The 16977-nt window shown below is 43.8% G+C and overlaps 1 protein-coding gene across 6 annotated transcripts in view; it reads left to right on the forward strand.

The window, feature by feature from the left end:
- MYRFL (myelin regulatory factor like) overlaps positions 1–16977 on the forward strand; it is a 512195-nt gene that overhangs the window by 23102 nt on the left and 472116 nt on the right. For all 6 annotated transcript variants that reach the window (XM_077338811.1, XM_077338813.1, XM_077338812.1 and 3 more), the window contains exons 6-10: positions 3461–3611; positions 9876–10071; positions 11150–11226; positions 14380–14490; positions 15463–15553. In XM_077338811.1, coding sequence (XP_077194926.1) covers positions 3461–3611; positions 9876–10071; positions 11150–11226; positions 14380–14490; positions 15463–15553 — 626 coding nt within the window. The remainder of the gene's footprint in view (positions 1–3460; positions 3612–9875; positions 10072–11149; positions 11227–14379; positions 14491–15462; positions 15554–16977) is intronic.

A 16977-nucleotide genomic window follows, 5' to 3' on the forward strand; every position in this document is an offset into this window, starting at 1 on the left:
CAATACACACCCATGGTCTGTTATGTTATTCCAGTAAATTCTTTCCCTAACAGCCAGCATTTATGCAGAAAAGAAAATAACGAGAGAGGCCCAAATGCACTGCTGTTGGTCTTACAGAATAAAGCTCTTATGGAGCAATCCTATGTACAATTACTCCCATTTCTGAAATCAATGTACCGAATACACTGTATTCTGCATAAGAGTGGGTGGGCAATAAGGGATGTGCCAGTGTTTGTCTCTTGTGGCCCTCTGCATACCCAGGGGGGGTGGCAATTCTGGCCCGGGAGACTCTCGCCTGCAGGGCTCTCCCGGTGCCGGAAATCAGTGGAGTGGAGTGTGTTGGTATTGGGTGGGGCTCGGTCGAGAGCACGGCCATCTGGCTGGTATACCGTCCGCCCAACGCGCCACCAGATGCCCTGCCCCGCCTGCTGGAGGCGGCGGCCGCCTGGGCATTGCAGTTCCCTAGGCTCTTAATCCTGGGTGACTTCAATGTCCACGCGGACTCGCCCACTTCAGGACTTGGTGGGGACCTGGTGTCATCCATGGCGACACTAGGGCTCTCGCAATTTGTTGCCGGTCCCACTCATCATGCCGGCCACACGCTTGACTTGATTTTTGGTGCCGGGATAGAGGTGGTTCTGGAGCCTGCTTTGGCCGTGCCATGGTCAGACCACTATGCCCTGCGGGCCCGGCTTGGGATGCCACCCCCTCCTCAGTTGGGCGGCGGGCGCACTTTTGCCCGCCCGCGGAGACTCATGGATCCAATTGGTTTCCGGAATGCTCTGCGGGACCAGATGTCTCCTGGCAACTCACTGGCGGCATTAGTAGAGGACTGGCAGTCCCGTCTGACAGCCGCTATAGATGAGATTGCCCCTAAGCGTCCTCTCTGCCCTCGACTCAAACGGGCCCCCTGGTACACGGGGGTGCTCTGGGAAAAGAAGAGGGAGGTGAGACGACTAGAGCGAGTGTGGCGGAAGACTTGCGACGAAGCTGCAAGAACATCTCATCGCACGCTTATGAGGGCGTATGAGATGGCGGTGAAAGTGGCGAAGCGAGAGTTCTTCGCCACGGAAATCGCGTCCGCAAGCTCTCGCCCGGCCCAATTATTTAGGGTAGTTAGATCCCTTACCGCCCTTCAGGGGCGCCAAAATATTAGTCAATTGGCACTTGGCTGTGAGGCATTAGCGAGCTTTTTTGCGGATAAAGTCTTGTCGCTTCGCCATGACCTTCCTGTCACAATTAATACAGTAAATGAACTGGAGACCTGTTGGCCGTCCTTGGCAGTGAGGTTTGATGGCTTCAGACGGCTCTCTTCTTCCGAAGTGGACAAGTTGCTGGGATCGGTCAGGGCGACCACCTGCCCCCTTGATCCCTGTCCCTCTTGGCTTCTCAAGGGGAGCGGAGAGGGGATAGGAGGCCAACTCAGGGATATTATCAACCTTTCCCTGAGTTCCGGGGAATTCCCCGAGCGGCTGAAGGAGGCAGTGGTTCGCCCTCTCCTGAAAAAATCAACGCTGGACCCGCAGGACCCTGCCAACTACCGCCCGGTGTCGCACCTAGCGTTCCTGGGCAAGGTGGTGGAAAGGGCTGTGGCGGACCAGCTCCTAGCTTTCTTGGATGAAACTTCGGCACTTGATCCATATCAGTCTGGCTTCCGCCCTGGCCACGGGGTGGAGACGGTGTTGGTCGCTTTGCTGGATGATCTCCGTCGCCAGCTGGATAGAGGCGGGTCAGCCGTGCTGGTCCTTCTGGATCTGTCGGCTGCTTTCGACACCGTGGACCATGAGATATTGGGCCACCGCCTCGCCGGTACAGGGATACGGGGTACAGCCCTGCGCTGGATACGCTCCTTCCTCCAGAACCGGACCCAGAGGGTTGCAGTGGGGGATGAGCTCTCGCGCCCTTATGGACTCCCTTGTGGGGTCCCACAGGGCGCGGTTCTCTCCCCCACACTATTTAACATCTTCATGCGCCCTCTGGCCCAGCTGGTACGGAGTTTTGGGTTGGGCTGCCATCAGTACGCTGATGACACCCAGCTCTATCTCCTCATGGACGGCCACCCAGACTCCCCCCCGGAACCATTCGCCAGATGTTTGGAAGCAGTGACAGAATGGTTTGAGCAGAGTCGCCTGAAACTCAACCCCTCCAAGACGGAGGTCCTGTGGCTGGGAAGTAGGGGGCGGGAACAGGAAGCGCATTTACCCACCCTGGCAGGGGCGCATCTTACCATCGCGTCCCAGGCCAGAAACTTGGGTGTGACCATTGATGCCTCCCTGACTATGGAGGCGCAGGTCAGGAAAGTAGCCGGCCAGGCATTTTTCCATCTTCGCCAAGCCCGGCTACTAGCGCCCTACCTGTCCCCCGAACACCTGGCCACTGTGATCCATGCAACGGTCACCTCCAGATTAGATTTCTGTAACTCGCTCTACGCGGGCCTATCCCTGTCTCTGATCCGGAAACTCCAGCTGGTACAAAATGCAGCCGCTAGGGTCCTCACCGGCACACCTTGGAGGGCCCACATCCAGCCTGTGCTGAGGCAGCTGCACTGGTTACCAATTGCTGTCCGGATCCGGTTCCGGTCCAACTCTATGATTCTAAGACCCACTGTTAGATTGCTTTCATACTGGGACACTTGAGTGTAGCTCAGTCATTCCTTTTCCACAGGCAGAAACAATATTATTTGTAAATATCCAGCCATGCACAAGTTCCTACACTGTGTTTACTCAGAATTGCCATTCAACAAAGGGTCTGCAGCTTCTTCCATTTTCCTTTGTTCACAGGCTGATGTTACTTCCTATGGCTGTGGCATTCCTGAAACAATGGTACATTTTTGCCCTTGTTTCAGTGGGATGGCTGTTTAAGCACTGTGCAGTCAAAATGATGACTGACCATTTTATTGTCATTATTATCAGTTTCATAATAGCCCTATAATGATCATTTAAAGAATGAGAGTGGTTTTAGTGATAAAGTGAAAAGCAGGGCTTAAGTCACCTCCCCAAAAGACACAATCTGATGGTTAACCACTGTTTCATGAAGGTGGTGGCTGGCAGGCGGGAGATCATAGAAAGCAACTAAGCTCAAAGCAGAAGGGAAAAGGGAAACATATTAGGGGAAAGTAGCCCCAAGAAGCTACTTTGATAGAGATGCAGCTGCATGTTACATTGAAAAATCAGCACAAAGTTATTCTGGAAACAGCTGGCAGGAAAACAGTAGAATGGTTAACTGGCTGCCAACAATATCTTCTGAATTCCCCAATAAAGCAGCACTAAGAAAGGTAATTTCACAACTGCATAGCAATGTGATGTTCTACTAGCTGCAGCTCTTACTTTGTACTTGTGTCCGACACTGTCTTTTGTGTAGTAATGGGCGCCATGGGGTTGCATGATGCCACCCACAGACTCATGCTCCCATCAAAGAATATTATGCCACCCACTTGACAAGTGAACTGGTCTCTTCGTAGTGACAGTTAAGGACGCTTCTTCCACCGTGCAAGAACTCGACAGCGATGGCCAGACTGCAGCGTCTGCTGAGAAATGCTATCAGGCCCTAGCATGGCAGCCATATCGAATGTCTCCCTGGAACAGCCTTTTAAACCACAATTATGAAAAACTGTAAGTCTGCTTGATATTTGCTCCCCTTAATTATACTCTCAGGTGACATGAAAGGGTGCAGAACTAAATGGCCTAATATACTTTCACAAGAACAAGATGGAGCGCAGGTCTGTTATGGCTCTTCCCCCTTCACTTCTTTGGTTATCCTGAGAGTTAGAACAGAGAAAGAAAAGAAATCCATAGCATCCTCAGAAAGATATTTCCCCCTGGATTTGTTGAGAGTCACCAAAACTGTGGAGAAGGTTTAGAATCAGGCATAAGAGGTTGCCGGCTGGGCACGGTGTTGGCAGAATGAAGCAGCTGCAGGATGTTCCAGAGACTGGAGTCCCTCACCCTCTCTGAGTGCCTCTCACGGCTGACACTGATTTGGGGTTCCATGTTGACTCAAGCAACATACTGCAGCGATACCATGGCAGGTTAGGGTCCTTTCCGCACACATTGGACAATGCACTTTCATTGCTGGATTTTCCTATGTGGAACAAGAAAGTCTACTTCTAAAGTGCATTGAAAGTGCTTTATGCAAAACGTGCAGAATGAGCCTAGGAAACAATCTAGAGAGAGGGAAAAAAAGATATATTAACACACCTAAAATGTGTCTGTTGTAAACTGATCCTTCACACAGCACCAGAAGTTGCAGAGATTTAGTTAAAGGTTCATGTTGATCATCCAGCAATATTTGGTGTTGCACTGGTCATAGCTGTGGCAAAAGAGTGAGTATGCATACTAACTGGATGTTTGCTGGTGTTCCTTGTAGCATCTTTTTCATGTAAAATCCTCAAACCGCTTTTAGAGTTTGAAAGATGGACAATGAGTCCCAGTAATCATTGTATAAAGTTGCCAAAATGTCTCTTGAATGTGTTGGGCACAGTGATGGTGAATGTTTCCACTGAATCATGATCCAGTGTCCAAAGTCTTGCCTTTGTTTCTGTTTGAATTTCCCCAGTCACAAAGAGAGAATGGGTCATACACTGAGTTAAATTTAAATGTATTAAAAAGACTAATATCTGATCATTTAATATATCCCCAATAAAAAGTGATGACATTCAGGAAGTTAATTTAACTTATTCAGGGGATGATTGTATTAGAATATGCAAGATCTGCAGTGTGCATGATTGAACAAATATGAAGAATATCCTACAGGAGACATTGGAGGAGGTGTGTATTTAGCATAGTTAGATCAAGAACTTCCTGGTATTTTTCAAATAATCTCCTCTTATATTCTGATTGGCTTGGTGAGAGATTTCCTGCTCTTTTGAGCACCCTTCCTCCCTGTTTGCCTCCAGACTGAACTGACAGACTTGCTGCAGACAATAGTTAGACAGTTAGTTAGGCCTCATTCCCTTCTACAAAAAGTTGTTTCTCTTCATAATAAAACTATTTTATTCTTTTAAGCAACCTGGTCCTTCACATCTCTTGCAAATTTGAACTCTGCTTTGAGCAGACTTCCTCTGGAGAATAGTTAATCAGTTATTTTTAGTGTAAATTGCTGTCAGCAAGTAGCCTACCAAGTTTGGGGTGAATTCACCCTGGCTTCAAACTAGGTCAGCGTTACTATTGGTCCCACCTGGCCTCCAGCAGTGGATAGGTGGGCAATGTTGCCAGATCCAGGTTGGGAAGCATGTGAAGATTTGGTGGTAGAGCCTGGCATAGAGGCTACCCCCCCTAAGCCTTAATGTTCTCCAATTTCCTTGTAGTCTGGAAATGATGTGTAATTCATTCCAGGGGATACCTGGAGGTCCTACCTGGAGGTTGGCATCCCTAACTGCTTGCTTCATACCTACTCCTCAGCTAGGGTCTTATCAGTAAACACTACTATACATATCTGTTTAAATAAGCTGAAGCATTGTGGTGGAGCCATTGACTCCACTTCCAGGTCTTCATCCAGATGTCATATCAATATCATGGACAATGTCCTTTCTCCCATCACTTGCTTCTCACTGCTCACCAGAGTGAAATTGGATAATTGGGGGAGAGGCAGGAGCTTCCCTCTCATAATTATATTGTCTATTAATTTTTAACCAAAATGACAAATGGAAATACCTATAAAATATGTGTTCACTTTGTTCTTGGCTGCTTACATCTCCAAGAACTATCCTAATGTGATAACCCCAGTTTAAGGAGTCTACCAGGTATCCAATAATTGCAGAGAATAGTCTCTCTTATTTTAATCTAAGTTAGTTTAAGATCATACAATGTTTCTTGTCCTGTGTGTTCTGAATCTGAACGTGGAGTTTCATATTCCAAGCCTGCCACGATTCCTCAGCTATAGGAATCTCAAACAGGCCGATCCAGATTGGTGAGTTTTGGGGTGATGCTACAGTATGGTTTTGTCTGTCTCTTAATACTGCATCTGCTCAATATCATCAAACTGAATTTGTTTTAATGTATCCATTGTTAAGTGTTGGTTGCCAATTTTATTTCTTATATGAATCTTCCATTTTATTAATGAGATATTTTATTTCTTGAAAATATATCATCCTAGGGTGTTTTCCTTTTAAACAAAAAATGGTGAACAAATTTTTGGCTCTGTTTCCCTTTAAAAGTGCTTTTTATTAATAATAATCTGAATATACTATAGCAAGAATATGGGGGGAACACTATTAAATATATGAAACAAATAATTGAAGATTAAAACAATCTGTATAGAATTCATAATATTTGGAAGCTTTGTTGCGCGGTTTTACAAATGTTATAAAAAGTGATCATCCCAGTCTATCTAGAAACCTTTAAAGCATGGATTCTTAAAGTTTTGTGGGGTTTTTTATCTTTTGAAACTCTGATATCCTTTTCATTAAGCTCTTATAAATTCAGCAGTGAATTAGCTTCCAGTTATAAATCACTTCTCTCTGAGTGCTAAAATGTAGTGGAAAAGTGAGTCTCTTTTTTGCACCATTCTGCTGAAGAATAAAGTTGGTATAAATCTTTCTTAAAATCCATATATTAAGGCCTCCTATCCTCTAATGGCCAAGAAAAAGGATGAATCGAAAGAGCTGCCTTTTATCGGCTGTGTGAAATGAGGGTTTCCACAGTATCATGTGACAAGAGATCATTGTTAACGAACAAAATGGCCTTCTGTAGAAAGAAGTGCTACAGCTTTTGGAATGATGTATTACTTACACGCAAAGAGAGGCATGATTGTCTAGATAACTAATTGATTGCTTCTTTCAAGAAGATCTGCAACATCTTTGCCCCCTGTGGAACAGCAGAAAATAAGTGAAACAAATTTATTTTATGTCTCATTCTTGATTGTATGCTTGGATTCCTACGTTAATAGCAGCACTCAAAAATGAATATGCAAGGTGTCATAGCAGGACATCTTTTGCAAGCTGAGTTTTACATTCACTCCAGAATCTATCAGGGGCATGGGAATCAATATGCACCTTTTGTCATTAATTTATGTAACAATATTTACCATGCTTCTTCTGTTAATTATTACAGAAGTGATCTGCTGCAGAAGTAAATGGCTATGTTGCATTTGCTTCTGAATTAACTCCCTGGCTCGTCACAGTTAGTCCTACATCTTTAAAAAAAACATTATTTAAACCTGTATCCATCTCAAATATACCCTCAGTCTTGAGTTATAACCCCTCAGTTTAGTCAAATCACATATTTGTTAAAATGACTTCAGTGTTTAAAGAGCTGAAAGGGAATCTGACAACATTCCTCCTTCTTCTCATAATGAGTGATCACATAAACGATAACATGGATAATATTTCTGATTAATGTCATTCCAGTTCTCAAAAATAAAAATGGAGATGTATGTGAATGATTGAGGATAGTTAGGAAAACTGTATGGCTGGGACTCCTTGCTTGTGCAAGGCAGCAGGTATTTCTGAGTAATGTCCCTGACAAAGCAACCACTAAATCTAATGATACAAAGGCAAGGCAACGGCATGCCACAAGTAATATGGTGAGCAACCATCTTGTCTTCTTTGGAACAAGCAGGAATAAACAATAACCATTAAAAAATCCTTCTACATTGCATTGTTGGATGGAAGGTTGGTTTGATGAACACTCATAGTGCTCAGGGCTAAATTACTTCACATTAAATACCACAAACACATAGAGCTTGCTCCAGTGACTCCCTTTAGCTAAATAAGAGGTTTCCTCCTATGAAAATTATACCTTCTGTTGGAAGAAGTCTTTGTCCTGCCTCAACAGAAAGTAGTTGTTGGTTCCAATCTTGTATCTGGGAACCAAAGAGCTCTTTAGAGTTTGCAGCTCTCTTGCACATACCCAGCGGGATGTTTACAGCAGCAATTCCCTTTTGAGACTCCTCCCACTTTCAGAAATGGCTGGTCATTGAAGATAGCTGGTTCTAGTTGCTTTGGGGGAAGATGCAAATCCAATAATATCTTGTATACAGGGAAATATTTACATGGTTAATGGCATTGCAGACCCAAACTGTAATGTTCAGTCCTTGCAAATGTATGTGATAGAGACCATTTCCACAAGACAACGCGTGACGCCTCCTGCTTGTAAAAGCATGATTGTGAACCGTGTGTTTGGCCGTTTCCTGATGGAAGACCCTTTCTGCATTATTCTGCTGTCTTGTTGCAGCTTTCTCCTTCTCAATGAGGTGGCAGAGAAGCTGGAAGTATGGACAACCCACTCGTTTCCCCCCACTCCTCGGGTTGTCAATCAACATAAGCCATCAATCCCCTCTCAGCGGTGGTTTTGGGGACTCAAACACTCCCCCCCCCCCCCGAGTCCTGAAATTATTTTTTTTAAGGAAACTTCTGCATTGCTACAGGGACCCACAACAAGAATAAAACATTTTCTTGATTTCTTTTCAGGATTCATAAACAAGTCTCGTGTGTACACAATGCAAAATAAAAATACAGAACATGGATGCCATGCTAATGTGGAGAGGTCTGCTTCATGACGTGCCTCTCCTTTCACCTTTCATGACCTCCCACCAGAAAAAAAACATAAATGTGTTTTGGATAGGGTTGCTGGCCACTGCCAATATACTACTGTGTACTTTGAAGAGAACATGACAGTACCTTTTATTTTGACTGCTACATGGGCAGGTCTTTTTGTGTTCCCATTGCATGGACTGCTCCATTCTTTTTTTTAAAAATTCTGATCTGGAAATGGAGAGAGGAGGGTGGGTGTGAGGGCAGGCAAAATGCTACCGAGACTGTTGCACATTTCTTCTTCCAGACAGGCTTGCCCCAGTTTTTGCTTCATTGTTTGCTGCGACAAAAAAGGAGAAGCAGATTTTACTGCTTTGCCTTATCACGGGGCAAAAAAGATGAAAACTTGCAACAACCCCTGTACAGCTGTGGGTTGCTGCTGATGTCACGAAGTAGCATTAAAACCCGTGAACAATGAGAGTTACAATAATTGTAAGCCATGACTTCTTCAGGTAGTAAAAAGTTCCAGTTCTTCAAGTTAGTTCTACTCCAGAGACACAAGTGACCATTACAGCTGCATGCTTGTGCTGCAGTGAAACAGCCATTCAGCAGCCTCTCAAGACCATGTCGTTTTATCATCTGTGGTTGAAGAAGCAGTTTGTATCCTGCTCTGCATGTTCCCATTGCAGGAGGGATTGCAAAGATCATGTCTGTGTCCTGACAAATCAGAAAGGGGGGAAAGAAAGAATAACCTGAAGTGAATGTACATTTTGGAGAGGATTTTCAAGGTTTATATAATAAACTAGTAATCAAGCCCGCTGTAATCTAAATACAGCAGGCGCTAGACCAGGGAGCCCCCGGCAGTTGCGCTCTGCGCGGCTGCCGGGGGCTCCCTTTGTCGGCGGCCTGATGCGGCGAGAGGCGCTTTGCGCCTCTCGCCGTGTCAGGCCACTGGGCTGGGAGCCCCCGGGAGCTGCGTGGAGCGCGGCTGCCAGGGGCTCCTTTGCCGGCGGCCTGATGGATTGGAGGCGCTTTGCGCCTCCCAACGCATCAGGCCGCCATCAAGGGAGCAACTGCGAGCCGCGCTCTGGCCAGCAATTGCTTCCTTGTCAGCAGGGCGGGAATCAGCCGGGCCAATCGGCAGGCGCAAAGCGCCTGCCGATTGGCCCGGCCGATGGTCTGTCTGGAGGAAGGGGCCAATCAGGCCCCTTCCTCATCACGGACAAAGCCCTCCCACCAAGCCCTTAACGAATTATTTATTCCACGGCGCCCGTGGCGTGTTAAGGATACTTATTTTGGAGCGGTATTAAAATATAATTTAAAAATTCATTTGTTCCTGAAAAGCTAAAGTAAATGAGATATTACCGGAATATTATTCAGTTCAAAAATATTTCTGTTTTTATAGCCCGGATGTAGGATATCACGTCGTTGCAAACAAAGGGTTTAATTTTTCAGCAGCAGATGATACCTTTATTTGTCAGAAGAAAAACCATTTCCAGATCACAGTCTACATTCGTGTTGTTGGAAACCCCAAATTTGTCAAAACCAGTTTGGGACTGAAACCAATAGAAAGCTTTTATTTGAAGGCTTTTGGAATTAAGGCAAGTGTATCAGCTTTCCATATTTGTAAGTATATTGCTTTCTCCACAGTTACAGTTGTTGGCCACTTAGTATCAAAGAGATGGTCAACAAGTTATCTTCTTTTCCAAAGTACTGATTTTTATTCATGAACACACAAAGCTGCCTTATACTGAGAGTGACCACTGGTTTATCAGGATCGCCTGTTAGTGGCCTTCCTGCATCTCAAGTATAAGTCTTTCACATCACCTGCTATTTGATCCTTTCCGTTGGAGATACTTCAAAATTGAACTTAGGACCTGCTTCACACAAAGCAGCTATTGTGCCACTGAGCAACAGCTACATCCCGTTGTAATGGTTTGATGTAATGATTTAACCATTGTCCAGTTTAAGGAACAGTGACTTGCCTTTCTGATTGTCTGAGGAAGTGTGTATGAATAAATCTTTGTTGGTCTTAAAGGTGCTATTGAACTCAATTTTTGTTGTGCTACTAAAGACCAATATGAACACTTGCTCTTCTGATGGATTTCTTCTGTTCTCATGATCATACTCCAATTTGCCTTGCCTCATGGCAAAGAAAAACCAGCTCTACCATGTGCCCTAGTAGATGTTACCCTTCCATAGGTAGGGATGTTTCATTGCATCAGTTAAATGCACTCATGTCTTCAGAATCCCCCCTGGCATGGTTCTACATATCGTCCACAAACAACGGGTGCCCTTACATTTCCATATGGCTCATCTGTGCCCTCTCTTCCCACTTCCTCCATTAGACATTATTGGGGGAGGGGTTGAGTTACACTGCTGTGTTCCTGGGATTGCTGTTTGAGTGTATTTTTTTAATGTCCTGATTGGTTTTAATGGGGTTTTTATTGGGGGCTTTTATTGTGGACAACTGTACCCCGCCACAAGCCAGTTTGAGAGTGGTAGTAAATAAATTGAAATAACAATAACAACAACAACAACAACAATAACAATATGCCCCATCATCAGAAAGCACTCTTATAGGCTGATGTCCTCAGAAAGCTGCATTGTTGTTAAATATTATTGAAGATGTTCTTAAATTTTGTTACAGTTCTCTTGCTTATTATTTCTTAATTGCAGATGGAAGCACCCAGTCAAGTGATTGTTGTTGAACAATCTCAGTCTGACCGAACCAAAAGCCCTTTCTATCTATTTAAGTAAGTGGAGTTAATGTTCTTAACACAAGCTATACTTGATCTAATATTCCATTCTGCATTTAGAAAGCTAAGATTGGCTTCCATAGTCATTTTGTTAATTCACTAACTAGACATTGCTCAGGACATGGCCCCTTTAGCTTTGCCACTGTGCTCTTACCCAGTCATGTTGCCCCAATTTCCTATTCACCAACTAGTAAGGCATTTTATTTCATTGTTAGTATAAACTCATAAAATACATGTTAGGTGTTCCACTAATTTGTGCCTGAAAAGTAACTGAATCCTCCTCCATAGTGGTATGAAGAGGCTGAGATAAGTATGTGGCTCATGAAGCTATCAATATAGATGTCTGATCTAAAACATTCCTGGGAATGTTATAAACCAATCCAGAGTTTGCTTGCTAGATTGCCACCAATCCCTGATGCTTGCTTTCACAGAGTACTGATAACTCATTGAAATTTAATCACAGTAATATGTTATAAAGTAAACTTCTACAAGATAGCCTCCCGGAGAGGAAAACGTGTGTCATCAGCATTTTGTACTCTGTTGGGTAATATAATTGCTACTAGAGAAGAGAATACTTGTTCTAAATTTGGATTAGGAATAAGCATAAACTGGCTCACAGACTAACGTCTGGGATGAATTTTGTACAGTCTGTGGTTTGCAAACTGATGTTTGTAGCAGGTCAACTGGCATGAACTTTCCACATACTTTCAAAAGCAGTTTTTGGCAGTTTATGAATGGATATATTTTCAGAGAGACTGTGGCTGCTCAATCAAAATGTTTACTAAACTTCAAAGCAAACAGGGGGCGAAATTCTCCAGTCTGTGCATTTGGTGTGTGTAGCTTCCAGGGTGTCCACCCTATACACTTTTGAACCTGTGCTTAAAATTTCTCCCTAAAGCACTTTCCTGGGGGCCATAACCTTTACCTGAAAACTTTAAGCTGCTCATAACCTGGAAGGGACACAGAGGAGTATCAGGGATAGGTTCTTTAAGAGTTTGATATCTCTAGCTTGGTTAGGGTGCATTTTATACACTCCTAAACCTGTGTGTGGCATTTCCTCAGAAAGCACTTTCTTGCAGACATCTTCATTAGGGTAAGGTGACCAGAATTTGAGGGAGGTAAAGCTGGGCAATGGTGGTGGTGGAGGCAGCGGCCCCCCTTCCCCTTGATGGAGGTGGCAGTGGCAGTGCCCCCCCTTCCCCTTGGTGGCATCCCCCTCCCCCTTCGACTGGGCTCACCGCCACCACCATGACTCTGCTGCTGCCATCCAATGAACTCCTCCCGGCCCGGAACTTGCTGGGCCTGCTTCACCCAAACTTGTGCCTGTGTGCACGCCCTGCCTCCGGGGAAGAGATCTGGCCCACCTCCCTCACAGCCGCCTGCCTCGCGCGCCTCGCTGCCATCCCTTCCCAATGTTCAAGACTTGCAGGGGCGGGTGAGGAGGAGAGCTGGCCCACCTCCCTCACAGCTGGGGAGGAGACCTGGCCCACCTCCCTCACAGCTGCCTGCCTCGCTAACCTTGCTGCCATCCCTGCCCAAAGTTCATGGCTTGCAGGGGCGGGTGAGGGCAGCAGGAGAAGGGAGGGTGTGAGCGGGAAGCCACGGAGTGAGGGCAGAGGCGGCAAAGAAGGGACATGCTTCCTCCCTTCCCCCGAGCGAGCGGAGCTGCCACGCATGGCGAGACTTTCAAAGAGCTCGGCAGGATGTGGGACTTTTGGGCCAGAAGCGTGACCATCCTGTGAGAATCGGAATGCCTGGTCACCTTACATTAGGGGGCTGTAATTCAGACCCCATAAATCAAATCATCACCAAACTTGGAGGGAAGGTAAAGGAGAATTAGCAAGAGATCTCTGGTGAGTTTGGTCATTCTACCACATCACAAACCTCATTCTACCACATCACAAACTTCATGAACCAAATCAGTTTGTTGGACACCTAATAGTTTGTGATAGTTCATGACTCAAAAACCAGGCACACCATGAACTAAAACATGCATAAAAATTGCATTTTCATGGGTCATGCCCACCCCTAGTTTGAATAAATATTTTTGCAAGCCTACCTTGACCTGTATTGTATGCTGTATGATCCTATGGTGGACAGTCAGCTCTGAATTGACATTATCAGATGTGCCCACCATCCTTCGTCCTATGAGAGCTAGTTTGGCATAATAGATAAGAGTAGCGGACTTTAATCTGGAGAACCGGGTTTGATTCCCCATTCCTCCATATGCAGTCAGCTGAGTGACCTTGGGCTAGTCACAGTTCTTTTAGGTCTGTTCTCACAGAGCAGTTCTGTTAGGCTTCCTCAGCCCCAACTACCACAAGGGGTATCTGCTGTGGGGAGAGGAAAGGGAAGGTGTTTGTGAGCTGCTTTGGGACTCCTTTGGGTAATGAAAAGCAGAGAATAAAGAATAAGAATTGGTTTTTATAGTCAGCTCTTCTTCTGTAAGAAAATATTTAATTGTAGGAATCCAAATAAGGAAGCAGCATAGATTAGATAAAGACTGGGGGGGGGGTTGGGGGGTTGGCAGAACAGCACATTATTGGCAAAAATAGTGAAGGCTTGAAAAGATCCCTGGTGAAGGTTAAATTGGAAAGTGATAAAGCAGGATTACAACTGAATGTCAAGAAGAGAAAAGTAATAACTACTGGGGAATTACACAATTCTAAGGTTGATGAAAAAGAAATTTAAAATGTTCAAGATTTTCTATTCCTTGGTTTCACCATCAACCCAAATGGAGACTACACTCAAGAAATCACACGTCTGGAACATGTTTATATTTATATTTATATTTATATTTATATTTATATTTATATTTATATTTATATTTATATTTATATTTATATTTATATTTATATTTATATTTATATTTATATTTATATTTATATTTATATTTATATTTATATTTATATTTATATTTATATTTATATTTATATTTATATTTATATTTATATACCACTGCTCTCCCAGTGGACTCACATAGGTTTGCAACAATAAAACAATAAAATTCAATAAAACACCATTAAGATCCTCCCTTATAGAACATGGAATCAAAGTCCGTACTCTCAGTTAAGGACAACATATCGGGCATCTCCTGGACAAGATAAGTATCATTAATTTACTGTACTGCTTTTCACATTTGTCTTACAGAGTTGATCTGCCCGAAGACCAGGTCACCAAGGTAACACTGGCAAGGCTGCACTTTAGTGAAACAACAGCAAATAATATGAGGAAGAAAGGGAAACCTAACCCTGATCAAAGGTAATATATTTTGATAGAATACATGCCACACATAGCCCCTAGTCTTTACACACATTTAAAGCTTTGTACCCTTTATTTTGCTTTGATGTAGATAGCCCAGGCTAGCCTGATATCAGATTGGGTAAGCTAAGCAGGGACAGCCCTGGTCAGTATTTGGCTAGGAGACCACCCAAGACTGGCAGTTGCTACACAGAGGCAGACAGGCAGTTGCAAACCTTGCCTTGAAAATGTAAGGAGTTTCCAAAGTCATCTGCAACTTGTTAGCAATACAAATAAACAACAACACCCCCTTCAATATTCTTTGCCATTTTTCCAGTTCTGTTTCTCTGTCCCACAGAAGTTAATCTTCAACACTTATTAAAATTGAAAGAATAGCACGTGATCAGGGCTGGGCTGGGATAAGGGAAGCAACCTTGGCAGACAGGTTTATGGGGGGATAGTCTGTGTCACATTCAGGGCTAAGTCTGGCACTGTTGCTCTACCCAGGGTTTCCAGGATACACAAATACAATGACAAGAATACGGAAATACACAGGAGCAAGGTCTACAAACCAAAGCCGAGTCAGATATCCAAAGGGGGAGGGAAAGGCAAAGATAATGGTCATGATTTTTTGTGACTCTGCAAAATCCTGAACAAGTAACAATACTTTGGAGTATGAAATAATTAAAATGTGGGTTTTTTTTAAAGTTCACATCCATAGAATATACAGTGCCTATAAGGCATCTAGACCCTTGCTGTTACAAAATACACATTAGGCAGTAAATATGTATCATAACCAACTCTGGTTTAAAAAGTCTGTGTAGTGAGAATGGTAAATGAAGCAAAAATAGTATTTCAGCACACAGGCGGGGTGAACAAAAAAGGTAATGCAATGCTTTCAAAGTAAGTACAAAATAATAGAAGTGTTTTCCCTAGAGCTGTGATACATATATGTTTGGGATAATGTTCTAACTTTAAAATAAATTGATTTAGATACTTCAAGTTGGTGGTTGGATTATACACCGTCAGTCAAGATCAGTCGTATTTGGTGACTGCTCATATCTCTGAAAAGATCATTGTCAGGGTAGGTCCAAGCAAATATTATCTGAGCTTAAATAAATGGAAGAACCTGATCCAGTGAAGGGCTGGTGGAACATTGTGGCTAAGAAAATGAGTTGGGATCCGGAAAAGTTCTGGTTCAAATCTTATCAAGCCAGCCTCAGTCTCCCATCTGCAGTATGGGGGATAACAAAGCAGACTTACTCCATGGGATTGTTGTGAGGATTACTAAAACAATGCATATGAATTACAAATGTGCTATTAAATAAATTCAAAATATTAACAAAAGGATGACCTTAAGGAAGCCAGTTCAGAGCGACAGGTTTCTACATTCACAACAAACTTTGTATCCCCCCCCAAAAAAATAGATTCTGGATTTTAGTATTTATTATATGTATATTTCAGCCTACTTTTTCAGTTAAAGTAGTCCCCCTGAAATGCTCACTCAGCCAAAAAAGTCTGGGGCTGACCACTATCCCTCAACGTAACATACCCCACAGGGCTGTTCAAAGGATGAAATGGGTTAAGCACATATAACGTTCTGAGAAAATGGTCAAAACAAATTAAAAGGCCTCGGCCCTTTTCTATTTCTGCCATGAAGAACCTCTCAGCAAGGTCTGTTTTACCCCAATTGGTACAATATAGAGCAGCATGCTTTGTAAGGGCAAAACTCATGCTCTGCTTTGCTTACAGTTCTAGGAAAAATCAGACCTCTACCCACTGGGTTGTGGTTAACAGGCATATCAGATCATGCTCTAATTGTAGCCAGCTTGGCTCGGTGTGCCACAGATGGCAGAGCTGGGTTTTTTTTTTAAGGGCAGGCAAACAGCTCCTTAAATAAATGCTGACTTGCCAGGATGTAGTTTTGCTTAGATTCAAATCAGAATTTCATCTTAATTGCTCTTCCTAGAAAATAAATTTGGATATATTGCTGCACCTGCATAGAGGTATGCTGCTTGCCTCTGATCTATTCAACTTGCAGTAGAGATGGCTAAATATTACCATTGGGGGGGGGGGGGTTCAAACATGATGTTTGTTAGAGAACCCCCCCCCCTCCCTTCCACATTACCCATTCACTTACGCGGCTGCTGTTATGGCACGGTGGGAGGTTTCTCCTCTTACCTCTTTCACTCTCTGTCTTTCCTGGATCCTTGAATTGTGTTCATATATATCAGTCACACCACATCATTTATTAGTACCTGTCTAACAAAATTAGTGGTGGGCAGATGTCCCTTACCTTGATTCAGAATTGGGCCTGGTGCTATTTTCTTGGTGCACCCTTCTTTTTTGGGGGGGGGGGTCTATTTTTTTCTCCCAGAACCCAATTTCAAAGACCAGATTTTTCTCTTGCTAATTTGGATGGAGTTCCCAAATGGCCTGAAGTGATACATCTAATTCCACAGCCCACCTCCCTGATGGTGAGAAATTCCTAATGCTTTTCTTTGATGA

This window comes from Paroedura picta, chromosome 5, assembly GCF_049243985.1.
Source record: "Paroedura picta isolate Pp20150507F chromosome 5, Ppicta_v3.0, whole genome shotgun sequence".
Lineage (NCBI taxonomy): Eukaryota > Metazoa > Chordata > Lepidosauria > Squamata > Gekkonidae > Paroedura > Paroedura picta.